General features: G+C 38.1%; 2 protein-coding genes across 9 annotated transcripts in view; one reads left to right on the top strand and one right to left on the bottom strand.

Moving 5' to 3' along the window:
• The window catches only part of CREB1 (cAMP responsive element binding protein 1), a 63,762-nt gene extending 44,313 nt beyond the window's left edge, over window positions 1-19,449 (bottom strand). For 2 of the 5 annotated variants that reach the window (XM_073218220.1, XM_036994999.2), the window contains exons 1-2: window positions 18,814-19,447; window positions 4,278-4,399 (exon numbers count right to left, since the gene is read on the bottom strand). In XM_073218220.1, coding sequence (XP_073074321.1) covers window positions 4,278-4,391 — 114 coding nt within the window. In that variant the 5' untranslated portion in view covers window positions 4,392-4,399; window positions 18,814-19,447. Of the gene's footprint in view, window positions 1-4,277; window positions 4,400-18,813 lie in introns of all 5 variants that reach the window. The other 3 variants (XM_073218222.1, XM_036995000.2, XM_036995001.2) reach the window with 3 other exon arrangements.
• Window positions 1-26,987, top strand: part of METTL21A (methyltransferase 21A, HSPA lysine) — a 263,654-nt gene that overhangs the window by 61,982 nt on the left and 174,685 nt on the right. The gene's annotated exons all lie outside the window — the stretch shown is intronic.

Consider the following 26,987-nt stretch of genomic DNA (forward strand, 5'->3'; position numbering starts at 1 on the left):
AATTATTATGTCCTCAGTATTCTCTAGGGTAAATATAACATGCTAACTCAATGAATAATCATTTTCTACCCTGATCATTCTACATTACGGGTTCTCTCATTATGTTGATAAAAAACAGATACACAAAGATAAAAATCACTCATATTCCTACTACTCAGCTCATCAGTGTTAATATTTTTGCTTCAGATCTAGATTTTTAAATGTGTGTATATACATACAACTATTACAACACATTATCATGGAATCTATTTTATCTTTTGAATCCATTATAAATATTTTCAAACCATTAATAATCTTTAATATTTTAATGGTTGCATAATAGTAATCAGTTTAATAAATTCCTTATTAGATATTTATTTTCTAATTTGCCTATATAAGAAAGGTACAGTGATCATTCTTTAACCCAAACTTTTAAATTCATAAAAGTTTAAAATTTCTTAGTCAAAACCAATAGTTCTTTTCCCACTGTAAAAAAAATCTCTGTAAATTCCAAAAGTAACATAAGGTATCTCATTATTGTTTTAGATTGATTTTCTTCCTTTACTAGTTAGACTGAATTTGTTTTTTCCTGCTCATTGATCGAATCACAATGATCTTGGATTTGATAATTTTATTTTTTTAGTACTAAAGGCTGACAAGTACCAGAATTATGAGAAGAAATTATATCAAAAACATACAGTGTCTCATCGAAAAGACAACAACAAATGTTGGTGAGGTTGTGGAGAAAGGGGAACCCTCCTACACTGCTGGTGGGAATGTAAATTAGTTCAACCATTGCGGAAAGTACTATGGAGGTTCCTCAAAATGCTCAAAATAGAAATACCATTTGACCCAGGAATTCCACTTCTAGGTATTTACCCTAAGAATGCAGCACTCCAGTTTGAAAAAAGACAGATGCACCCCTATGTTTATCGCTGCACTATTTACAATAGCCAAGATATGGAAGCAACCTAAATGTCCATCAGTAGATGAATGGATAAAGAAGATGTGGTACATATACACAATGGAATATTACTCAGTCATAAGAAAAAAACAGATCCTACCATTCGCAACAACATGGACGGAGCTAGAGGGTATTATGCTCAGTGAAATAAGCCACGTGGAGAAAGACAAGTACCAAATGATTTCACTCATATGTGGATATAAGAACAAAGGAAAACTGAAGGAACAAAACAGCAGCAGACTCACAGAACCCAAGAATGGACTAACAGTTACCAAAGAGAAAGGGACTGGGGAGGATGGGTGGGAAGGGAGGGAGGGATAAGGGCGGGGAAAAAGAAAGGGGGCATTACGATTAGCATGTATAGTGTTGGGGGGCACGGGAGGGCTGTGCAACACAGAGAAGACAAGTAGTGATTTTACAGCATCTTACTACGCAGATGGACAGTGACTGTGAAAGGGTATGTGGGGGGGACTTGGTGAAGGGGGGAGCCTAGTAAACATAATGCTCTTCATGTAATTGTAGATTAATGATACCAAAAAAAAAAAAACATATGGTGTCAAAAGCACAAACAGGAACAGATACTAGCTTTCCTAAAACAAGTATCATGTCATTTGCTTTTAAACGTCTTAAGTGCTACAGGACTGCCTGGTGAGAATGACAAATTGAACATGCACATCCAATTTTTCTTCTTCCTGCATCTTCAATTAAACCTCATGAAACCGATTTTATTTCTAAGGCATAATCACACGAGCATAGGAGAATGGGAAAGGAGATAATAGCAAGTTATGGAGGCTGGAAAATAAATGAATGGTAATAAACTTGGGGGACCTCAAAAGGCCAACTCATGAGACCAGGAAAGCCTGATTGGGCCACAAAATCCTTAAGAGGGCCAGGATCTAAGACCCTTTGGAGAACAGCTACAAAAGAAAGGCTGGCTGAAGGATCTTCTCATGAGAAGCAAATGGATCCCCTCCTCAACTCCCTGTGAAAGAACAACAAATTTATCCCCACCCTAACAGAAAAAAGGAGATTTACTTTCTGACTAAAGGGTCTCTTGACTGTCTATACCAGGCAATGCTGAAGGTAGGCTACCAGACCCCAGTCTTCTCATACTTGGCTCCTAGGCTTTTACCCTATAAGCAAGGGACTAGTAAAGCTTTCTCTGGGAGACCTAGTGACCATCGCCAAGGGAAATATCTTTCTAAAACATATTTAAAAAGTCACAATCACCCTACAGTAAAGCTCACAACTCATGGATGTTAGGCCCCAGGCATATCCACAGAGTTTTCAATTCAGTTTTCTGGCCTCCTACTTTTAAACCTGAGCAGACAATCACAAACTATCAAACATTTGAGGAATGCTTCTAATATGATAGATGGAGACCAAAACAAATGAAGGGAGTGAAAATTATACAGAGGAAAATCTATGTGGGGAAAAGAAAACTTAAAACCAAACAAAACAACATACTCAGAGGTAAGTGAAAATATTGCCTTTATGAAACATAAACAGGATGCTATTAAAACACAAAAGGACTAGTCAGAGAACAAAAGAGCTCCTGGAAGCATGACAGCAGAAATAAAAAATTCAATGGATGGGTTAGAATGTGAAGTTGAAGAAATCTCCTGAAAGCAGGGCAAAAAGACAGAAAATAGGGCAGAAAAGATTTTTTAAAAAAAACTAAAGAAACAGTCCCATTGGTATAACATCTGGATCACAAGGATCTTAGAGAGAAAAAAATGGAAGAAAAAAAATCATCAACCAAAAATTTAAAAATATTTCCTAGAATTAAACACATGAGTTTCTACTATAAAAGGGCTCACTGAAAACATAGCACAATGGATGAAAGCTGATTCAAACCAAGGCCCTGATAATGAAATAGTGAAGAACTGTGAACAGAGAGAATTTTTATAAGATACTACAGATAGAAAATAAGAAATGGATTTAGTCTTTTTAAACAGTAACACCAGAGGTTAACTGTGGATCAATGCTTCCAAAATTTGAAAGAAAAACTATTTCTTTACCAAGAAGTCATTACCCAGTCAACTTGCTCAAGAAACCACTGAAGAACAAGCTTTGCTATATGAAGAACACAGAACTCTGCAAGAGAAAAACAGTGGGGGGAGAATAATTTCCAAGACATTACAGAGCAGACTTAAGATGACAGCCAGACCAGACAGAATAGTGTGACCCAAGAGACAAGTATGTTGAAGGTTGTTATCACCAGGATCCCTGCTGGAATTGAACCTTTTTTTTAAAAATCAGAGGGCTGAACACTTGGATGAGTCCATTTTCTGATCTGTACAGGCTTGCCTTGACTGGTACTGAAGTCCTGGCTCTCTTCCTTCGTTCTTATACCTGCCTCATCCAAGTATATTTACATCATTCCCAAATGAATTCTGCTCTGCCTCACTTCTGAGGGCAGGAGGTAGCAGGCCCCAGTGATTTTAAGAGCAACAGAGCAGCCTACTCCTTCTGACTGTATTCCTGTTGGAAGTCCAGTGTTTGGCCCAGACTTTAGCTCAGCGTGGTAACCATCTGTGGTTAGCCCTCCATTTTCCAAGAGTCATTCTTGCTCAGTGACTCACCTAGAACTTTTAAACTCTTCCAGAAGCTGAAGCTCGACATAACAGAGCCTCTGCTAGTAGTATTATCTCCTGGGAGCCTGCATCTGAAAGAGGCAGTATCATCTCTCTCTTACCTAGAAGGTTTATGTTTGCTATTTGATTTTTATATTAACCCCTTTTTCTCACTCATATATATGCAAATAGTTAATAAAATAAAATATTCGGGGAAAAATATATACATAACAAAAATTAGAGAATATAACCTTAGAGATATGATATCTAAGACAGTGACAAATGAATCATGAATTATATTTAAAATATACAGGAAACAAAACTACTACTCTTGAAATTTACTTGTCAATTTGTTTATCCTATTTTTCAGCTTAAGCATGTAAACTTTGCCTTTCAGATTATTTCTGCATTTCCCATGCCCCAAAATAAATGTGTGCTAAGAGAAAAAGTTATTGTATCAAATTTTCTTCCCTTATGTGAAAGATAATTAATCTAACATCAGTTAAATGTAATTATTTCTGAATCATGTCACTACAAATAGTGTATTAGTGTTTAACAATATATTCTTCGGTTATGTTACTGAGTTAATATTACCATTTCTAAAACTAGGCTAATACTAAGTAAACAGGAATTTTAACATTCTAAGAATGTGTCTGCTCATTATATGTATATCTTAGTATAAAAACTAAATTCTCTTGTCTAAAACATATTCATCTTGGAAGAGACACAACTTGGAATCTCTCCATGTTATTTTATACCTGGGCTAATGTGGCAATCTGTGGCTGGGCTTGAACTGTCATTTGCTGGTTTTCAGCTTCTGTTACAGCTGCATCTCCACTCTGCTGGTTCTCTGCTCCAGATTCCATGGTCATTTAGTTACCTACAATAATATGGAAGAGTGTTACAAGCACTACAGTGCTTTGAGCTTCTGTGACTTTAAAGGCAAATCTCAAGTTATAAATAGGTATATGTGGTCAGGTTAGCAAATGCACTCAGAAATCTAGTTAAAATAGAGTAGCCAAATTATTGTCAACTTGTCCAAACCTACTGTGCTGTACAAATTCTAATCTCTTCAAAAAAGAAAAAAACTTTCTTATCCCTTGCAATTTCTTCTCAATGCGGTATTACTCCATCTAGAAGAAAAAAAGGATTCCTGTCTTCCATGAATCTCCCCTACTAACAAGGGAAAGAGGGGCGGCAGTGAAGTTACAATTTTTATAAACTGTATTATCAGGTATGGAGAGAAGAGAGAGAGAAGTGAGCTGATAACAAGGTCTATAACATACTGATTCCATGGTACCTCCTGTAAGAGTGTTCTCCTATTCTGAGGAAGGAGCAAAAAAATTATAAGCTACTTTCTTTTGTAGGAAATTACACTGATAAGAAAAAAATCAGTCCAAGTTTCAAGAGCCCAGCTGTGAAGTATCATGGTAGAAAGTTGGGATAAAAAGCCACAGAGCCAAATTAGAGGCTCCCAACACTGAAAGCATCAGTGTTCTGACTGCTTACCCTGTGTATAGTGTACAACACACTCCACACATGTGCGCACATATACACCCACAATAAAACACCTTTTACAATTTTTAACTGCAAAATTCTGGTAAGTTAATTAAGACTCTCTTTTTTAGTTACATACAGACCCTGCTTTGCTAAGGAATTAGTATATTTGTTTCATAATTGGCAATGGATGGCAGCAAAAGTAAGTGGAGAGCAATTCCTATCAGCAGCAGCTATATGCAGGTCTAAGAAATTTCTGATAACTGGGGAAGCTAAATATCTCATCATGTCTAAAAGACTACCTCTTATCTGTGTACTACTATTATCATTGAGCACCTAGCATTTTACTTGTCAAAAATAAGTTTAATAGTGAAGACTACCTATAGTGATTCCATAAATAACACAAAAATCCCAATGCTTTTCCAGAATTTATTAAGTTTATTTTATAACTGTGAAACTGATAATCAAGTGTCACTGATCCTTAGGTGATTATTACATGCCATAAAAACATATCCCATACGTTTACATTTTACCATCATTCACAGGATTCTATAAAAAGAAAGTGTTTTACAAGTGACAGTTAAAAATGGAAGTAAAAATATCCCTGTGGCAATGAAGTAAATAAGTTAGCAATTCAGAATCTACAACACAGATTACAAAGGAAAAGATCAACAGGCTTGACTACATAATTATTTAAAATGTCATATGACAAAAGTCACTAAGACACAGGGAGAAAATATCTGCCACATATAATCAACATAGTAACATCTAGAATACAAAGAAACTACTAGTCAATAGGAAACTCTTATTACTGGCTAGTTTACAAAGATATATGCTCAAGGATATTTATTGTAGAATTTTCTGTAACAGTAAAAACTGAAAATATGTATCCATCATTAGGAGTACCATTCAAGAAATTACAACAATGCAAATAATGAAGTCTACCTGTCAGGTAATGACAGACTGAGTTGAGGGAAAGGGCAAGTCAGAGAACCTACTGTAAAACAAAATTCCATTTATGTTAAAACAAGTAAAACAAATTGTTATAAAAGTGTATGTTTGGAAAAAGGTGTGGGAAGTTACCCACTAAACTGTAGAACAATACAGGATGATGACTTTCACCTTTTACTTTTTACATACTTTCATTTTTAGTATTTTTTTCTTCCAGTGAACATGGCTTCAGGATTATTTGTACAACTTAAAAAAATTTTTAATTTTAAAAGCTCAAGTCATGGATAACGTTTGAAACTATGAACCAAAAGCTATTATGTCAATCATAATTTTGGTTTTAAAATCCCAGATAACTTTTAATGAAATTACTATTTTTGCTTAGATTTTGACTATTTACCCTACATTTCAAAATAATTAAAATATTTTTATTACTTGAGATAATTCATTGAATCACATAGTTACAATCTGTGCTCTTTTAAAACAATAAATTTAAGACAGACATCAAAAGTAGAAAGTGACATCAACGACAGAACAGTCTATTTATCCTAAATGTCCAAACTTTTGGTCTGGGAGAAAGTGGCATGTGAAAGCAAGAAAAAAAACCTAATCTTAATAACAATAAGTAAATGAATCCATTTGAGGACAGTACTGAACTGAATCAAGCTAAGTAAGAGCAGAAATCCATAAACTTTTCTGCAGCTTCTTCCCAAGTCACCATTTTAATGAGAGTGAAGACTGTATGCAACAACTTTGAAAAGACTTTATTTTCCAAGCCACACTTTTTGTATCTATGCTGTCATCCATACAGCTTCAACTACACCGTTTAATTAAAAGCAATCTAAGGCACACATCATATTTTTCATTTTTTATTTACAGTATCAGGGCTGCTTATGTATTTATTTTTTACATTTAAGGTATAGGGCATCATTACAACTTTTGTTTCAGAAAAATATTTGACATTGTTATAATAAAGGAACAAAACCATCAGCTGACATAGGTAATTAGAGCTACAAGGACATAGTCAAAACACAGGACAAAGATTTGCATCCTTCTTCCCTCCCCAACTAGATAGTCTTTCTTTTTAAAAGAAAGCATATTTACAATGGATAGGCTCCCCCAGGTAAACTGCCTGTGTTTCATTACCCTTTCATTCCGGCAGACTGTCAATCCTTTTTCTGAGCAGGGGACAGCTTTCTTGATTTTTATACTCTTAGCTTGAGTAGATTATCAACTACCTGGGCAACAGTACAAATACTGTCTTTCATCAGAAAATTCAGGCTCTTCTCAAAGTGCAGGCAAGAATTATTTAAGGAAGAATAGTTTGTTTTAGATGAGAAACTCACTGACTCCACGAAAACAGACACTATTTTCTTTTGGTTTATCACCTTAAAGGTACTTAAATAGCAGTCTCCCAACTAGACTAGCATTTAAATTAGATGCATTAAATTTGGAATTTGAAAACTTTTGTTCTTGTTTGTTTATATCTTCAAGTGGGAAGAGAAGAGATGCTATGGTATCATAGTATGATGTATGCAATCCTCAAATCCTCTAACGCAGGAGCAGTATAGACAGCAGTAAAGTATCCAGATACAGGATCAATTAACAGAGCCACTAAGTGGGTTTCCAAAGTCGTACAAAGAACAGAAATTCCTAAATCATTACACAAACAAATGCTTTTTGGGAATGTAAACATGAAAGTGAAGAAGACTGACTACTACTATAAAATAAGAAAATAAGATCAGGTATGTAAGAATTCAGAGGAAATATTATATAAATATTGGTTCTGGACCATTAGAAAGAGAATGGATCTTAGGGATTTCTAAAAATCTAGTATTAGCTTGACAGTTTGTGATTCTTGCTCTTCCAGTAATTTTTAATTTTAAAATTTGGGATGGACATTTCAGGTTTGGAGATTTTTATGACTAACTCCAAAAGTTTAATGCAACCATTTGGAAAGTATGAAATTTTAACAAATTTCAAAATACTGTCATGCCTAAAAGAATAAAAAATTTTAAGCCCTTCCACAAAGATACATACCATTTTGCTATGATGGCCTTTAGAATTCTACCTCTTAATATGAAAAATAAAAAGCAAAATGATTCCGTAGCATTATTCAGCCAATCTTGAGACAAATAAAGAATGCTGCTGTCAGTAGCTGGGAGAGGGAACCTAACACTTGGTGGAGAGCTAGATCTGTCACCAAGCGGTCAGTGGACAAATTAAACTTTGTGTTTCAGTTTCCTCACCTGTAAAAACAGAATAGATGCATTAAAAAATCTCTTCCAATTTGAAATGCTCTGATCTTAGGAACTGACACCACAAAACAACAATTTCCTTTTACTATACAGTAATATATAAAGATGACATCCTAAGAACAGGTCACCTAGTCTCTTGATCTTAAGCAAATACAGAACTATTTCTGTCTGTCTGTCTATCTGTCCTACAAGACCACATTATTAAATAAATATTCTTTCACATGATGCACAGTGTCTCTTTTACTCATTATGTTGTTCTGGTATTGGCTGTTGTTATAGTTATTAAATAGCTTCAATATTTTCTTTTTTTAATTTTCAAATATGTTATCTGACTAGGGTTGTAGCACTTCTTTATCCCTTGCTCAAAAATGACAGTAGATATTTAAAAGTTTAAAATGCAGTTTAGATAAACATCCCTGTAAATTGTCAAATGAGTGTTTCCATGACATGTAGAAGAGAGTATGTTCTGCAATAGTCAAGAGTGGTGGAATTGCAAAGAAGCACAGGATGAATCCAGTACTGATAATAAATTTGGGGAAGGAGCATTACTTTTCTGATAAGAAAAATGGTATGAGTAAAGTCTGAAATTATAGTAGACCTTTAGAGAAATGAGTGAGCCAATGGCTGGTGTCAGATTTTGTATAGAATCAAGGAGAAAAGACAAATGGTAATACAGAAGGGTCACTCCAAAGCAAGATGCGGATGACATCCTTTTAAATAAGTTATTGGGTTTAGAATTCGTGTATCGCAATAGATTTTTACTTCTATTTTATATAGCAATACATCCAGAGGTATGGCACCACAAGTGAGTAAAACCAACAATATCTTCAATTATAACAATTTATACTATATACATTATGATTGTTTATAGTTTCTTATCTGAGCATTTATATGCCACGCACTGTTCACGTTACTGGGAATAAAGTCAGTTTTTTTAAAAAGTTACCTTTGTGTAATTACCATTCTATATGTGGGAGCAGGGGAGTGAAAGTAAACAAAATATATAACAAATCGGGTGGTGAGAAGTGTAAAGCTGACAAGGATACTGGAGGGATTTTCAATATTATAAAAGCTGACAAGTGTAACTCTAATTCATAGAAGTACTATTTGAACTTCATCTACTCAGCACTTATACTAAACCATCCCAATCAGAGACACATTTCTGGCAGCACTATTTCTGCATCAATCTGTCTCTACACCAAGTTAACTAAAGCTTATCAAACAGGAAAACAAGTCCTTATGATTGTTCCTAACAATCATCAAACAAATAGAAAGAATATCGCAGATCTTGACCTTGTTTTTCTTCCTAAATATTTTGGCCTTTAATAAGTGCCCCAGTCCTTACAATCCTGAACACTGTAGTTCCAGTATATGAATAATAAACCCGTCTCCCCCACAACCTGGTTTACTTTTTAATCCCTTCTATCTACGATCAATTTAATCCAGTTTAGGATAAGAGGTAGTAAGTATTGAGGGAAAAGAACTTGAATTTTGACTCCGAATAAGAAATAAATACATTTGTAACTGATGGAACATACGAATACATGTTGTTTTTATTTAAATGTTAAATACCTTAATTATAAATGAGAAAATAACCTCCCCTGCACCCTACCAAGTTCCTCCTGAACCTTTCACCAATCCAAAAGCCCAGGGACTTAGGGAAATCACACAAGCGTAAGTCTAAAGCTTCCAGGGTAGCTACAGCAAAAGGCACATTTAGATACATGTATTAAATCTAAAGTACTATTTTGTTGTCATAGTCTAATGTGTTACTAAAAATACAGAGGCATAGGCAGAAACATATACAGGTGATACAACAATTTCCTATGTACTTATTTTGTACCTGTCTATTTAGTTTTTAGGGTAACTGTTTGAAAGCTTTGTTAACACATCCTTAACACCTTCCACATCTTGATTAATTTTCTTAAGTGTTACGATTAGCAAAATGTGCAGATGCTACATAACACACTTTAGTTTTCCAGGAATCAATAACTATGCTATGTTGCACTGCCTCTTTTCCTCTGCTTCCCCTGCCCCATGCAATTTTTTAGGGTTATTAACCTTGAATACTTGTCATTTATCTTTCTCATATACTTAGTCCAGCAGAACTGAGATGTATGCAATCAATACTGGTAATTTAGCAATGCTCCAGGTTTCTGAGGCTAACAATAAATTATTCTTGTTATTAAATACAGCCTATCTTCACTGACCACATGGGAAAATAACATTCAAATGTCATGTGTAGGTATGTATACACGTACACCCACACACACACACCCCTCAACACACATTCAACTACAAAAATTTTATTAGACTGATCACACCTTAACAAAATGAGATTATACACATTTATATAGAAAGAGTCACAGCAGGCAGTGTGATACACTTAAAAAAAAAAAGGCATGTTTATCACGCTAAGTAAATTCTGACAGTTTTCAGAAATAGTTTTCCCTATGCTCCTCCAAGGTCTTTCTCCCTTAATTGGAGAACAAATCCATACTTCAGCCTCCAGTCTTTAGAGAAAGGCAAGAAAAGGTGAATATGAAGTTAATTCTGTGTGATTTTAATTTCGTGAGATTTATTCATTTATAAGACAAAAATAAAAGCTTGAAAATTTGCTTATGTTTTCATAAATTCTTCATATTAATACATACCAGTCTAATCCAACTACCACTACCAAAAAAGAAAGCAGCAAACAGCAAAGGGGAAGCTTTTCAATGCTACTTAAATTAATTAACTGATTTGTTTGTTCTACTCTGAAAACTGCTTTAAGTTCAGTATTTATATTTTATGATTTATGGCAGTTCTGTGGTTACCAAAGTATCTGAATGCTATTTTTAATTAGTATTTTTAAATATATAATGTGTGCTACAAGATACTGTCATCAAAGTAAGTATTCAACAGGAGTTAAAAAAACATTACTTGATTAATAGAAAAGGTATTGCATGATTTATGATAGCCATCTGAGATTGTGTGACTAATTCTGTAGTATATTTTAGTAAGTAAATACTTTCTAAAATCAAAGTCATTTTTTTAAGTATTGGCAGAATGTATTTTCCTTGTTTTCTCTCAGGTAAGACTAACGTAAGGCTCTGAAATAAGCCTTCATATATCTGGTCACCAAGAGACAAACAGTGTTGCCTAGCAAAGCAGCAACCATGACTATGCATTATTTTAGACATTTTATCTCATCTCTTCCCATTCTCCCTTCTTTCCAAACACCTACCTTACACCACATTTACAGTTTTTTACACCTTGAGCTAATTAAAGAAGTGATCCTATATAAGCTTTTATATGTGAAGTCCTACTAAATGGATTTTTGGAGCTGAATTTTTTTCAGGGGAAAAAAGGATCAGACACCTCCTACATACAGTTACTTTTAGAACAGCAATTTTTGTGTTGACTGAAGAGTGAAACTGTCTTCATATTTTAAGTTCTGCTTCATAAACTAGCTTAATGCTGACGCTGTAAGGACCCACAAAAGTTATGTCTTAAGTTAAATACTTACAGCCCACTATTCCATTTATTCAACAAAACCTGAGGTACTATGTGAAAATCACTACAAGCAAAATGAATGTCCAAGCGTTACTTTAAAGTATGTTTATAAAGTCAACATTTTTTTGGTAGTTGTTTTGCACTACACTTTGAAATGTTATTCTTGGTGAATTATTTACAAATTAAACATGAAATTTCGAGTGAACATTCAAATTTCCTGAAATGAAACAGCACGTTATAGTAGGAATCACAAGGAGTCCTGTTTTTAGCTGATTTCACAGATAGAGACCTAGAAATGTTCAAAGATTTGTAAGGAATTTTCAAGACTGTTTAGGGATATACTATATAGCCTCTAATATCACAAAAAGCGAAGAATTCTTTGCATATTTGTCAATGAAACCGCACAGACTACTGAGCAATATGCTAAAGATTTTAGTTATGTTTCTTACTAGAAAAACCTCAAGTACTCCAGGAACCAAAGATATACTGAACTGTATTTTAAAATCAGCCATTAGTTAACCTACAAAACTAATAAAATGACATGCAGACAATAGCAAAGATTTATCTGATAAAAGACTGATAAAAGACTCACTTCAAGTTTAGGTATTATTATCTTTAATCCTGAAAGAATTAACATCAGTTCACTAAACTCTTCTAAACCCTTTAGTCCTTCGGTAATGAAAAACTGATATTCTGCCATGTATCTTCTACTATTTTTGTCACTTTCACTAAGGCATAGGTTTCTTGAGAGAAGGAGTCACATCCTCAGGCTTGATTTTTTACAGCAACTAGAACAATGCTTCATTTAATATCTATAAAAATACTTGACTGAAGAAATTTTGTGATTATTTCACTGTATATAAAAAAGTTGCTGGTAAATAAATATCCACAGAATAAATGAATACATTGGTAAATAAACATATAGGCAATAAGTAAAACCACAGTATTACTATATTATTGGTCACAACAAACAATAAAGCTACTACTGATACCTCTAAAAAAAAAGATACCCCTTTATGAGCATACATAGTTCAGAATGAGCAATAATTTTCCCTTTAGTAATGAAAAAATATTTCTGAGTTTCCTATTACCAATCACTTATACAAATAGGGATAACAATTCTCAAAAATAATGGTTATTCAGCTTTAGCTATCTTACAAAATTTTTAGTTACAGCTATACTATAATTATCACCAGATATTACATGCAGGCAACTAGCTATTTAGGAAAACACTCAAAATTGAAGAAATAAATCTAAGTTTCAAAGATTCACTTATCTCTGAGGAAGACATTTCCTATTACTTTTAGAAATAAATCAACTTTTAGACCCACCCTCTACTCTTACACCAAGATCATTACTTAGCAATTTTAACTTCCTACTTAATTCTCTCTCCTCTAACCAAATGTCAGTCTTTACTTCTCTTCTTGGGAAAAAAACTCACCACCAGTCTCTCAGACCATTTACTCTCCAAACTGTGCCCCTTGTTAGATTACGGAGACCCTAGATTAATCCAACAGCAGGAAGAAAACTGTTAATGTGCTTTTCATCTTTGTTCAGACAACCCGTATCATTTATAGTAGACGCCTCTATTAACTTATCTCCACACTAAAAAAAATGCTACTCAGGCATTTAAAAATTTATCAAGGACTACTGTTGGGTTTTTTTTCCCTTAAATTGAGTTCATGCCCAACTAGACTCAAGAATTGGTTAAATATATAGTTAAAGGTAGTTTTTTGTCACTGGAGATGTAAAATACTATCTCCTACTTATCTGTTGGAATAACACCAGAGTATGAGTAATTATCTTTTTCCCCCTTCTTTTTGGTAACCTAGAAGACAAATGAGCAAAACTGGGTGAAATATAAGAAAACCTATCTTTATAATGCCATATCTGGCAGAGCTGAAAGAATGTAGAACAACACAAAACAGGAGACAACAGTGTGTATATGTTAAGGGAAGAGAAGCATTCTGAATAAGAAAAATAGCTATTCTTATCCAAGTTTCAAATATATCTCAAAACCTACACTTAGAGATATGATAGTGAAGACTAAGTTTTAAACCATACTTTCTTCTTACAGCTTCAGAACGTTGGCCAGGGCTAACCTCTTATTTAATTACTGAATTAGCATATATATTAAATAGGCAGAGGAAAACAGTCATTTGCACATTATCAGTATACTGCTTTAGTGCATGATCTTTACCTTCACCACAAAAGGTAATTTCACTGATTCCATAATACTGTGAGAAATTATTTAATTCCCCAGTAGCCCACACATGTTCCAGGTGGAAAATTTCTGCCTCTACAGATTTCAATTACCTGTCTGTATCTCCCCAAATCTACAAAGTTAAGTGCTTTGTAAACATTTTAGTCACTGAGGAGGTAAAAAATAGCATACATTTTATATAAAATATTGGTAAATGCTCAAAATAACAATATGGCAAATTCTTACATTAAAAACTAGCATATGTAACTGTCAACCTGAGCATACAAAGAATGGGATGCCCCATAACAGCTTTATGTAATGACTTGTTTTTGAAAGATAAGGGACTTTTTTGCATTCCTGCTTCTGGATAATTACTTATCACTTTCTAAGTTTAGTCAACCTAAAAAACATACAGTGTGTGTTCTTTAAAGATAAATACATTATAAGTGTATATTCTTAAAATGTTCTATAGTTAAATGCTGCTTACTTTGTGGCTCTGGTTGAAATGACTATTACTTGGTCCAACTAGTTGACCAAGGACTTCCACGGTAAGAAAAAAAGAAAGAAAAGAAACAAAAGCAGTAAAGTCTCAGTAGACAACCACAGGTGAAACTCACTAGTCAGCATAGGTAATAATGTCCCATGAGAACAGTCTGTTTAAAAAAAAAAAGACTAGACTACATCAGTTCTTGCTCATTTAGAGAGTAAACTATGGAGACTTTTTTGCCTGAGATAATACAAAGAAGTAGTCTGTTCAGGGCCATAAAAACCTCAACAGAAGGGTTAAATTCAGACTATATTTACTTTGCGAGTTAATTCAGCTTACCTGCCTCTTCCTGTACATTTGGTCATTTCACTAAAACTTAAACTGGAGCTAAAAAGGTAATAAGGTGGTTCAAATAACAACTTCCTGTAACAAACTGGTGTTTCTCATTCAAAGAAAATGTCTTTATTTAAAGAAATAAAGGCATAATACATCCTCTTAGTTTAAAAAGTCATTTAAGACTTAAAAATAAAATCAGCTAACTGGTTAATAAACACAGGTACATCCATTCAATGAGATGCCTCATAATTAAAAAAAAATAAAGTTCTTTTTGTACTCATGTAACAAACCAACTGCTAAACCATACTGTCAGAAAAAGATGAAAAATAGTGCATACAGCATACTGCCATGGCAATAAAAAAAAAGGTATGTGGGGGGTAAGAACACACTACACACTATTTACTTATGTATGGATAGAATACCTCTGAATGGACAAATAAGAAATTGGTAAGATTTGGATAATGGGGTGCAGAGGAACATGACTTTGCTATATATTACATTTTATATTTTGAATTATAGACTGTATGAATGAGTTACTTATTTAAAAAAAAACCGGAAATAAAAAATAGTCCTTCCTTCCATTACTTTAGCAATTAATAATCTTTCCTTTGATTGCTTTCTTATAACAAATATTCTGTCTTATTAGTTATCATGTCCTCAAAAGTTCCTTGAGGGTAGAGATAAGACACCAATTCATCTTTGAATTCACTACAGCTTCTGACCCAGTGTATTAAACATAGTAATAATAATATGAAGTTTTAAAATAATAGGGAACATTTGTTGAGCACTTGTGAAATGCCTGGCAGTTAATACATACTAACTTCTTGAAGCAGTTTACATGCATTACCTGATTTAATTCCAATATTTCTATGAGGTAGATATTGTACATTTATGACCAAGGAAACTGAGGTATGGAGAACAAACATGCCCAAGGTCCCACAGCCAGGAAGTTAAAACAGCTAAAAAATGAATAGCTGTCATCAAACCCCTAAGGAGGTACTTCACAATTATTTCAGAGCCCTATAAAGTGACTGGTTAAATTATTCTAATTTAACAGATAAGGAAACTAAGGCTGAAAAAGATAAAGAAACTTCCCATAGGCCACAAAATTCCTTGAGGGTAGGTACACGACAGCGGTGGCAACAGAATTCAATTCCAGGCCTATGATTCCAGACCCATCTCTCTTTCCACTAACTACATTCTGTCACAGTAAGTGCTGAGTATTTCAATTGCCACAAACTGTTGTCTCAAGTGAAACTGCAGTAGAGATGAGCTCACATAAGAAAAAAAAAATCCTTCCATTTTTTTTAAAATTCCCTGATTATCTACTATATCCTTAAATTCAGATCTGAGCTCTAACCAATAAAGAAGCCATCACTGGAAGACTATGTCATAGGCTGCTATAAATAAGTCTATATAACTATATCTGACAAGGTATTTATAGACTAAACAAAATTATAAATTTCAGTCATACACTGTAAGCATTGTTACAAATAAATGATTTTTTTGTGTAACTTAACTGATATGAAAGTGATGTTTAAAGATTTTTTAAATGAGGTGAAGTGGAGGATACATAGTTTTACTATAATATTATACCTCAAAAAACAAAACCCAGTGTCTTGGAATGAGAGGCAAAGCTACTTCTCTATAAAGAAATGAACATTTCTATTGATCGGATATAATCAAGAAAATGAATTTCAAAAAGCAGAAAAGGGAAGGTACCATTTTATTGATCAGGTTTCTTAAATGTCCTGAGGCTCTTCTGTGAAAAAAAAAATTCAAAAGGGGTAAAACTGGAGTTTTAACTTCCACAAAAAGTGCCCTTTTAACATTTTGTAAATTTGTGTCAAAAACTAATTTACTTTCTGAATACATGTATCCATTAAAAGAAAGAATTCAATCAGATTGAACTGTGATTTGTGCTGATCCTTGCCTGGGAGGGCACAGGAGTGTAGTACCATGCTCCAAGTGGACATTCAAATATTAATAAACATAAAAGTTTGAAAAATTTCACCTGGAAATGCTATAATTACAGATTATGAATCTATAAATAAAATTTAAAAGACTTTTGGATAAGACTAAAGAAAGAATCCATCTGAAAACTTTTTTTATTTCACTTAGTCATTATCATTGTCTCTGTATAGGAAAAAAAATTTTACCCACCTGATGCTGCCTTGCAGAAAATGTTTCTTAAATTAACAAAAAACAGTAATGTATAACATCATCAATACTGTAATTTCCTCAGTGTTTGAAAATAAATCCATCTTCATAATCTTCATGGAAAACCCTCTTTATTGCATCTTAATTGAGTTTCTCAGCAATGACAAATAGCTAATGTGGTTTTTAAAGGATGTGCAAAAAACAGCAAAGTAGATTTTGGAAAACTGACTTGGATGAAGTCAGAAGACCGTGCTTCTATTACCATCAATATTTATTCCTAACAAGAAACCTTGTATGTATCAATCACAATTCTATCATACCGTGACAGGTCAGTCTGCTTAAGAAAACAAATAACCTGTTCATCTGTGGCACAACTAAAATTACCGCTTACTTATAAATCAGGAAATGAGCAGAGTGTCGATGGTTCAATAGCTGGCAACCCAAAGTTATATTTTATACTAGACCTTTATAAGGCAGAACAGATGTAGCTAAGGCTGGGATGAAATTCTAACTTAAGAATATACGACAAAGTTAAATAGGTCATATTCCAGATGTTCAAAAAACTGTCTTTATTTTTCACTTGTCAGTTACATTTCTGCTGTCCATTTTTCCCAACAGGGGGGAAAAAAAGCTTGTGGCTTAAATTATTGTCAGTTTCAGTCTGAGTTACCTACTGCATGGGAGACAGAGGATACTTTGAAATATCAATTTTTACAATTAGTATTAATCCTTATTTAAGTTTAGACAGAAATACGTGGGCAACATGATAAGCATTGGAGCACAAGAGTGAGAGATCCAGAGGACCCGTTGGCATACTGGCCAAGAAAAGCGATGTAAAACAAAAAGTACATCGACTAATATTCATTTCAACAAAAGTGTTTCAGAATGATAGACCTCAAGTGGTAACTACCTTATTGAAAAAGAGTTAAAACCGAAACTGTATAAAAAAACCAGCTTCCCTTTTACAGGATCTCAACAGTTTTTAAAAAGTTATTACAAGATGTTGTTCTTAGCACCCTCTTCCTCCCCAAAAGAATGCATTTCCAAGAGTACTGATTTAAAAAAAAAAAAAGAGGGTGACGGAAAGAATTAAAAATTACTTTAAAAAGCACGAGCTCTCCTTATCTTAACTAACTAGGAAATACAGAAAACGGCATCTCCCCGGTGGGGTGGGAGCAGGGGGAAAGGGCAGGAATAAAATACAGTACGAGAGGAAACCTTTGGTTTCGAACTTTATTGCACAAAGAGAGTGGAAAGAAGACTGGGTCAGGCGTTGTTTGCAGCGCTTCCCCTCGCGAAGCGAGCATGGCAGACACGGAGGCCACCGGGAAGGCAGGCACCTTCACCTCCTCTGCCCTCGACTGCCGCCTTCTTCCCACTCCACCCCCCGCGGGCACCCCGGCGGCGCTGGCGGCGGCTGGCCGGGCCAGGGCGGGCGGGCCGGGCCGGGGGCGAGCCGGGCGGCGGGGGCCGCGCGAACGGGCGAGCGGCGCAGGGGGCAGCGCCGGGCCGGGCGGGCGGCCTCCCCCGGGGCGCCTCCGAGCTCCCGGCTCGGCGCGCGGCCCGGCGGCGGCGGCGGGAACGCGGGCGCCAGCTCGCAGCGGCCGGCCGCCCGCACACACCCCCGGCCGCCGGCTCCCACCCCGCCCGCCGCCCCCCGCCATGAGCGCCGCCGCTGGCTGCAGGCAGAGTCGCTGCCGCCCCGGCCGCCGCTGGCTCCAGTCCGCCGCCATTATTCTTTGTTCGCTGCGAGCGGCGGCGATGTTGTGGGGCTCGGGCGGAGGCTCCATCTTTGCCGCGGCCCCTCCTGCGAGGGGAAGGCCCCGAGCGCGGGTGTCCGGCGCCTGCCCGTACCCCCTCCGTCCCCCCGGCTCTCTCCGGCTCCTGCCTCCTCCTCCTGCTCCTCTTACCGGTGGTACAAGCTCCTCCGTCACTGCTTTCGTTCGCGGCCCGGATCTCGCTGGAGTTTTATTCTCTCCCCCACGTAACACACCGCGTCAAACTACACCTCCGCCGCGTCACTCACCAACACTCCGCTTCTCCCAGCCGCCCGGGCCACAGGCAGCAGCAGCCGCCGCCGACTGAGGAGCCGCAGCCAGGGAGCCAGCCAGCGCCGCCCAGTGCCGAGTGCGCAGCGGCCGCGCACGGAAACAGCCGAGCTCGGCCCGGAGGAGCTCGAGCCGCCCCGCCCCCCGCGCTGGAGGCGGAACTTGTCGAAGGACTTCGGGCTCCTTCGGGCCAGCAAAGGCGCTCCGCAGGGAGTGGGAAAGCGAAGGTTGCCTGGATGGGCAAGAGAGGAGGGGTCAAAGCCCCATCCGGCGTCGGAAATTTGAAGGAGGAAGTGGGGTTTGTGTGTATCCCTGTGGGGAATTCCCTAGGGGTGTTGACTAGGCGACGGAAACCCCCGTGCGGACTTGTCCTTGCGGATAAGCGGCAGGCTCTAGGGCGGCTGCGGCGGGCTGACCCCGAGCTCCTGAGCTCCGCCGGCCCCGGGAACTTTCAAACGCTGCCAGGACGTGGGAGACGCGTCTGAGTGTCCAGGTCCTGCGAGCTGGGGAGGAAGAGCTCCTGCGGTCCTGCGACGCCCCCAATGCCCTGGCCGGGGGTCTGGACCAGAGGTTCCAGGGCGGCCCCGGGGCATCGTGAGGCCCCCGTGGAAAGGGTTTTTCCTGCTCGCGGGCCTTCGGCAGACCGGGCGGCCCCACTCCGAGAATCAGCGGGGAAACCTGGCGGCGGCCAGCAGGGCTGTTCGTTTCAGCCAGCAGAGGCTCCGAGACTTGTGGCACCTCGGGGGGTTCAGCCCAGCAGCGCGCAACCCGAACTGTGGGTGACATCTCGCCTCGGGGCCTCCGAGCGAAGGCCTGCACCGACCGAGGTCGCTCTTCGCCACCCTCGGAATAGGTCCCCACCCCTCCCCCACCTGCCGCCTTTTTTTGGCACCGTTCAGTGTCGCATTCTTTCCACAGCGGTTTTCTACCCGGCAGTGTGACTAGCGTTGCTTCGAAGCTACTGGAACTGCTTTCTCAGGGGTCGCTCGAGGTCACGCTACTGATTCTTCATTCTCTTTTTTATTAAACTCTACAGTTCTTTCCCCGGGCTTTCATATTTTTTATAATTCTCTTTCTGTCTCAGAAGGCAAACATGTCTCCAAAGCTTGCAGAGATAATTCAAGTTTGAGCTCCGCCTCTTGTCGGTTCCTGTTACAGAGCCCTTCCTGGTACTCTGGTTCCCTCCCTGCTCTCCCAGGGACTTTGAGCTGAAGATACGTATCCCCTTTTCCTTGTTACTTCCAGCCTTTCTTCTCTATGGCTTTTCCTGTCTAGTTTTTAAACACGCTTAGGTCTCTCATTTCTTTAAAAAGATTTCTCTTTAAATCCCTCTCCCACCACAACTCCAACTGTCTTTTGCCCCCTGGATATTTTCTCTTGTCCCAGTCCACTACGTCTCCTGTCAAACTTTTGTTACTACTACTCACCTGATACAGCTTTGAATTCCCACAGACAAACTTCAGTCTTCATCTTACAAGACCTTATTCTAGCATTTGACACCACCACACCCTCAACCAAAGATACTCTCCCCCTGCTGTTGTATCAGAGTTTTCCTTTTACCTCTCTGGTTGCTCTCTTAACAACCAGCTTCTCCTTTATCCACCTCTTAAGTACTGGAATCCGGCTTGAGCACAGCCCTCTTCTTGAGTCCCACCATATGCTTTCCTAGGTGGTCTCATCCTTTTCAGTAGCTTCACATGCCCTCTGCCAGAGACTGTCCAACCTATAACTAAAGCCTAGATCTTGCACTTGAACTCTACCTTCATATTTATAACTGCCATTGTTGTACTACCATTTGGATAACTGGGACATGTCAATCTATCATATTCCTTCTAAAACCCCCCTCGCGTAGCCCTTGGATCAGTAAAGAGCATCCTGTCCATCGACTTAGTTCATGACAGAAACCTAAGATACTTCTGACACACAACAGCATTACCTAGACCTGTCTGCCTTAAAAAAAATTGAATTTGTGACCTCTCTTCATTCCTGTGGACACTTTTTCATTCCACTCTAGCCTAAGCTACCTTCATCTTTTGCTTCAAGTCCTGTAGTAAATATCCAGGGCCTACAAAACTGCTCTTGGCTCATTCCAATCCATTTGCCATACTTCTGCCAGAGTAATTTTTTAACAAGTACAAATCCAACCAATTCACTACCTTGCTTGATTACTTCAAACGCTTCCTTTGCTTACTGAACACTATGGAGTCATAGCTCCATATGGTGGAGACCAGGCCCACCACCATTTGGGCTTGTCATTCTCCCCAGCTTCCCCAGCTGTCTCCCCAGTTCTCTGCACTTCAAACATACTAGTCTTTGTGTTTTTCCCAGGCTCTTGTCTCCCTTTTCCCCCCTGCTGTAGGCTTTCACCTCAATGTATTTGCACATGCCATTCCCTCTCCTGGAATTCTTTTTCTGTCATCCACTCCTCCTACCTAAGTGTAACTTACCACTTTTCTGATTCATCACACATGCAATTGTTTGTTTAATACCCATGTAAGGTCTGTGCAGGTAGGGAGCATATCTCTCTTGTTCACCACCAGCTTTCCCTCATGCTCCCTAGCACCAGCACAAAGTCTAAAATGTCGTGGTGCTCATTAAATATTCATTGAATAAGTAGTATCTGTGTGATCTCAGGCCAAGTTTCTTAATATTTTGGGGTTTGAATCTTGGCTTGTACATTTATTAGCTGTATGACATTGGGCAAACTGTTCTTTCTTGTACCTCAATTTTCTCACCTGTAAAAGATGATAATAGCACCTACATCATAGTGTTAATGTGATTATTAAATGAGATCATTCATGGAAAGTGTACTTGGAACAGTGTTTGGCATGTAATAATCAAAATATTGTCTATTATTAGCTTTTACTTGTATAGCTCACTCTTGTGTCAAATACATTTTCAAAACTGAGCTTATCATCTCCCTACTCTTACTCTGGCCCAATACATGATACCAAAATCTTGGAATTATTTACTCATAGCCTATATTTATCACCCACCAAGTAATTTTTATTTTTAAGTTCCTCCTTTTCTTTCTATTTACACTGACCTTCATTTAGGCCCCATCTCTTCATGTCTGTTATTTTACCACTTCCTAGGTGCTTTGTGACTGCAGGCCCACTTCCGCTGTTCACTTGTCAGACCGCCCTACTGTCAGACCAGCAGGACTCAAACAAGTACTAATCATGTATTAATTGACTTTTGTTCCCCTGGCCTCTGTTCTCACCTAACTTCATTCACTCATTCATTCAGTCACCTGTTCATTCAAGCATAAGTTATTTCACTGAAAACTTTGGATATACTCCAGATCTGAAATCTAGTCTACCAATTTCGCTTATGCTGCTCTAGCATCCCATAGAAATAAACTAGAAATGTCAAACTTCAGCATCTTTTTATTTATTTTTTTGTCTCTGGGACTTGGAAGAAAACCCCATTTTTTTCACTCAGTTTTTCAATTGGAAAATATGGTCAATATTGAGATGAAAGTAGAGAAGAACACATAGATAAAACTTGACAAAGTTAAGTAAGATAAGATAGACACCTCAAGAGAGGTCCAGGAATGGAGGAAGGTCTCAGAGATGATTATAAAAGGCTTCAAAGAGAAAGTAATACCTGAGAGTTTTTCTCTAACCACAGCTTCCTTTTCCGGTTATATTTCTCTTCTGCTGTTGAACCTAATTTTCACAACTCAAGTTCCATGAAGCCTGACTATTCCAGTTCATCCCTTTCATGACTTAATTTGCTGCCTAACCCCAAGTCCAAACTCCAGACTCATTTGAACAGCTAGTGCTCATACCTCTGCTTGAATGTTGTCTTATCCTGGATTTCCCCAGAAAGCAAAACCTGAAGCACAAGTTTCTGTGCTGTCATCTTTATCAGGGGCTACAATCCCAGGGAAATGAGGGTACAGAAAAGTATTGGGGAGGAGGTCAAGAGTCAGTCAATGGGATGCTAACACTGTTTCCTCCCCAGTACACGTATACTTTCATTTTGTATGGGCACCAAACAGTCTCTTGTGTGCGATGTGTGGCCTAAACATGAAACACAGCACTGTCAGGTGATTACTGCCTGAGGTTGTTTAGCCACGGCGGTGTGGACAGCATAAGTGGCCAGAGTTGCCACAGGCAAGGAGGCCAAGAGAATCTGAGACACTACAGATGCCTAATAGGCATCTCTAACTTGGTATGTCCAAATCTGAGCTGACTTTCCCCCTCACATCTACATCCACAGCTTTTCCCATCTTAATTGCTGAGGTTAAAAATCTTGACATAAGTTTTAGTGCCTTTCTTTCTCTCACACCTCACATCTATTCCTTTAAGAAATGTTATTCCTGCACCTTCAAAATATATCCGCAAACTGATTAACACTCCACTGCACCAGGTCTACAATACTTTAAGCTCTTGCTGGATTACAGTTGCTTCTTAAGAAGTTTCCTTACTTCTGCCCTTGCCATACATCAGTTACACTTCTGCCTTAGCACCTTGGAGCTGTTTCAGTGGCTAAAATGCTCTTTTTCCCAATATTAAGACAGCTAAATCCCTCACCTCCTTCAAGTCTTGGCTGAAATTTCATTTCTTACTGAGGCCTTGACCATTGTCTTTAAAACTGCAACTTGACACCCACCTCAACCACCTCCATACATAGCCCATTTCTCTGGAATCCCTTTGTCCTGTTCATATTTTTTCCTATGGCATTTATTACCCACAAACATACTATTTTACTACTTCTCATGTTTATTGTTGACTGGCTCCCCTGCACAAGTTCTAAAAAACAGTATCTTTGTTTTGTTCGCTGATATAGCTCAAACACTTGGAATCATGCCCTGATATAAAATAGATGCTTAAAATATATTCCTTTAAGAATATATTGTAAGCTATGTGAATATAGCTTACACTAAGAATATACTGTAAGCAATTTTTGTTGACTGAATTTCCAGTTTGCCTGTCTTCAGTCTTAGGTGGTTCATACTGTTCAGATTTATTTTCTTGGTTACTTTTGCAGTTAAAATCAGGAGGTATATAATAGGTTTCCTTCTTATTTCATAAGACTTCCCATGATCTTAATGTGATACATATCAATAAATATTTCTGGATCAGGAGACAACTGAAATCCCTAACATCCCTCTGTTTATAACAGAAAAAAACTAGTGAAGTAGCCTAATATTCCCCCTACTAAGTAGTTAACTATTTCATTTTTTGGTCCCTTACATGTACATGTATGTCTTTTAAACACTTAACTACATTGTAACTATTCATTTGCTTGTCTACATCTTTACTGAACCATGAGCTTATAAAGGCAAAATTTTGTGTTTAACTTCCATCCCGAGTCACTGGCACGTAATGGGTGCTCAATAACATTTCTTGAATGAAAGAATGAATGAATGGTTAGAGTTTCTCCAGCACTGGTAAAGGGAGAGGTATCCTGCAACTGATGTAAACATCTGAGACACTGAGCAATTGTTCCCCTGCAGTGTGGATGGAAGCTTTAGCCTCCTCATAGCTAGAATCAGTGCAAGGTGGAGTAGTTATGAAGAATGCTCATGAAGGAATCTTGTGATTTTAATTGTACATCCCAAACAGTTTTTCGACAGAGAAGAGAAAGCACTGATCTGTTACAACTACTCCTGCTCTGTTCACCGGTTCCCTGTGTAAATTCATATATTGCTTCTTAAAGTTAATCTTTAACATTAACCAAAATAACAACTCTCTACTTACACTTCCTCCTCCAGCTACCGTCCCAATGTTTTTTACTCTCTGTAAGTATATCCTTGAATGAATCTATATTCACTGTCCCAATTCGTTTTCTCTTGTTTTCTGTTAAATCCACTTCAACTAGCTCTTGTCCCCAGCATTACACCAGATGTGCTCTCCCCGTTGTTTAACCAGTCACCTGTCCCATCAGCAGCATCTGACACAGCGGACTGCTCCCTCCCTCCTTCCTGTGACGCTTTCTTCACATAGCTTACAGGACACTTCAGTCTCCTGGTTTTTGTCTTACACTAGTGGTCATTGTTCTCAATTTAATTTGCTTACTGACCTCTTAATAGTGTTCTATCCTTGGACCTCTTCTGTTCCCATTCTCTCTCCCGTAGGGGTCTCTTCAGTCTTACAGCTTTAACTATGATAAATTAGCTCACAACCCCCTAGTCTCAGATCCAGACTTGTGTGTCCCCTTACCTCAGCATCTCTACTTGGATGTTTACTAGAACTCTCCGTTTTGTTGTATCCTAAACTAAACTCCTGATTCCCCTCCCTTCAAAAATCTCCACCTACAACCCTCTCTATCTCAGTTAATGGCAGCTCCATATTCCATGCAGAGGCCAACTCAGCAGCCCTTCTGCACCCTATATCCCTTCTGCCATCAAATCCTGCTGCTGTCTCTTCAAAATGCACGACCACTCTCCCCATCTCCTCTGATACCACCTTGGGCCAAACCACTGTTACCTTTGACTAGGACTTTGTATTAGCCTCACTTAACCTTTATTCCATTCTGAGCACAGCAGCTGAAGCAATGCTCTCAAAACAGAAAGCCAACCACATCATGACTATGTTACAAACTATCCAGTAGCTCCCCAACTCACTCAGAGTAAAAGCCATGATTCTTTCAATTAGGCCTACAAGTCCCCATTACCTTTCTATTCTCACTTCCTGCTATTATTCCCCTCTCTTTCTCTGCTTGATCACATTGGCCACCTTGTTGTTCCTCAGACACTTTGGATACACTCTCCTTGGGGACTTTGCCCTTGCCATTCCCTCTGCTCAGAATTCCAGGCATTTTCACATCTTCCTTGCTTCCTCAGGTCTTCGCTCAAATGTCCCCCTTTCTGCGAGCCCTTCCCTTACTATCCTGATGAAAATTGTCCACTCTCCACTCCACTCTCTCTGTTCTTTTTCTCTCCCTATCTCCCTTTGCTACTTTATTTTTCCCCATAGCACCTATCACTTTCTGGTGTGCTCTACTTAACTCATTTATTGTGTTTATTGTCCACCTGTCCTCTCTCGCACAGGGACTTTTGTCCCTTTTTTCACTGTTGTATCCTTAACATCTAGAACAGTTGTACATAGCTGGCACTCAAATATTTGTTGCATGAATGCAGTTGAAATTCTGGATTTGAAACTAATCTCCTAGCATGTGGTTAGCATAAACAGATGCTCCCCCACTTAGGCTAATTGCCTCTAATTTCTGTATTGCATATTGAATCATGGTGGTTCCACTGAGGTATTGCCTTCCTGTGGGCTTGATTTCAGCATGGCCACATTCTCTGCCATCTCTATCTCAGTCCCATACAACCTGGGAGATGAGGACCTCTTTGAAACTTTCTAATCTTCCCATATCCCAGGTCAGAACTAATCAGCAAGATTCTGGTCGCTTTTAATTACTATTTTGAGGACCAAATGGTAATCTTCTAGTATTGCTGCATTCTTCTCTTCCTTGTGGCTTAAAGCCGAAAACAAAGTCAAATGGCCTCTTATTCTCCTAACAATTGCAAGATGGCAATTAAAACCAGTAGCAGTAACAGTTAAAAATTTATTTCATGCTTGCTTCATGCCAGACACTGTTCTAAACCTTTTTGATGCATTAACTAATTTAATCTTCATAATAACCCAATGAGGAAAAAATATTTAATAATAGCAACATTTTATGGATGAGCAAGCTAACTCACACAAGAATGAAGAAATGTTACTGAGATCTTGAAACTAGTAAGTGGCTGAGTCAGAACCTGAACCCATGCGGTCCGGCCCCAGATCTTGCACTTTTATCCACCGTACTCCACTGCCTGGTTATAGAATGAAAAGCTTGGGGACCTTGCATTAAAGAGAAAGCAAAGCATTTATCATCCCATCAGTGTAATTCTATCATTTTGAAAGCACCACAGTGTCCCAAGCACGTTTCTCTGGTATCAGCCCGATTGCCATTTTCATACATGACAAAAGAATCAGGCTAACTAGCTTCCAAGGTACTTTGTCACTCTTTCTAGGCAAAGGAGTAGGTTCCTTGAAACAATGCCCAACCACTCCCCCTCCGTTTTTGCTTCACCA

The sequence above is a fragment of the Manis javanica genome, chromosome 12 (assembly GCF_040802235.1).
Source record: "Manis javanica isolate MJ-LG chromosome 12, MJ_LKY, whole genome shotgun sequence".
Classification (NCBI taxonomy): domain Eukaryota; kingdom Metazoa; phylum Chordata; class Mammalia; order Pholidota; family Manidae; genus Manis; species Manis javanica.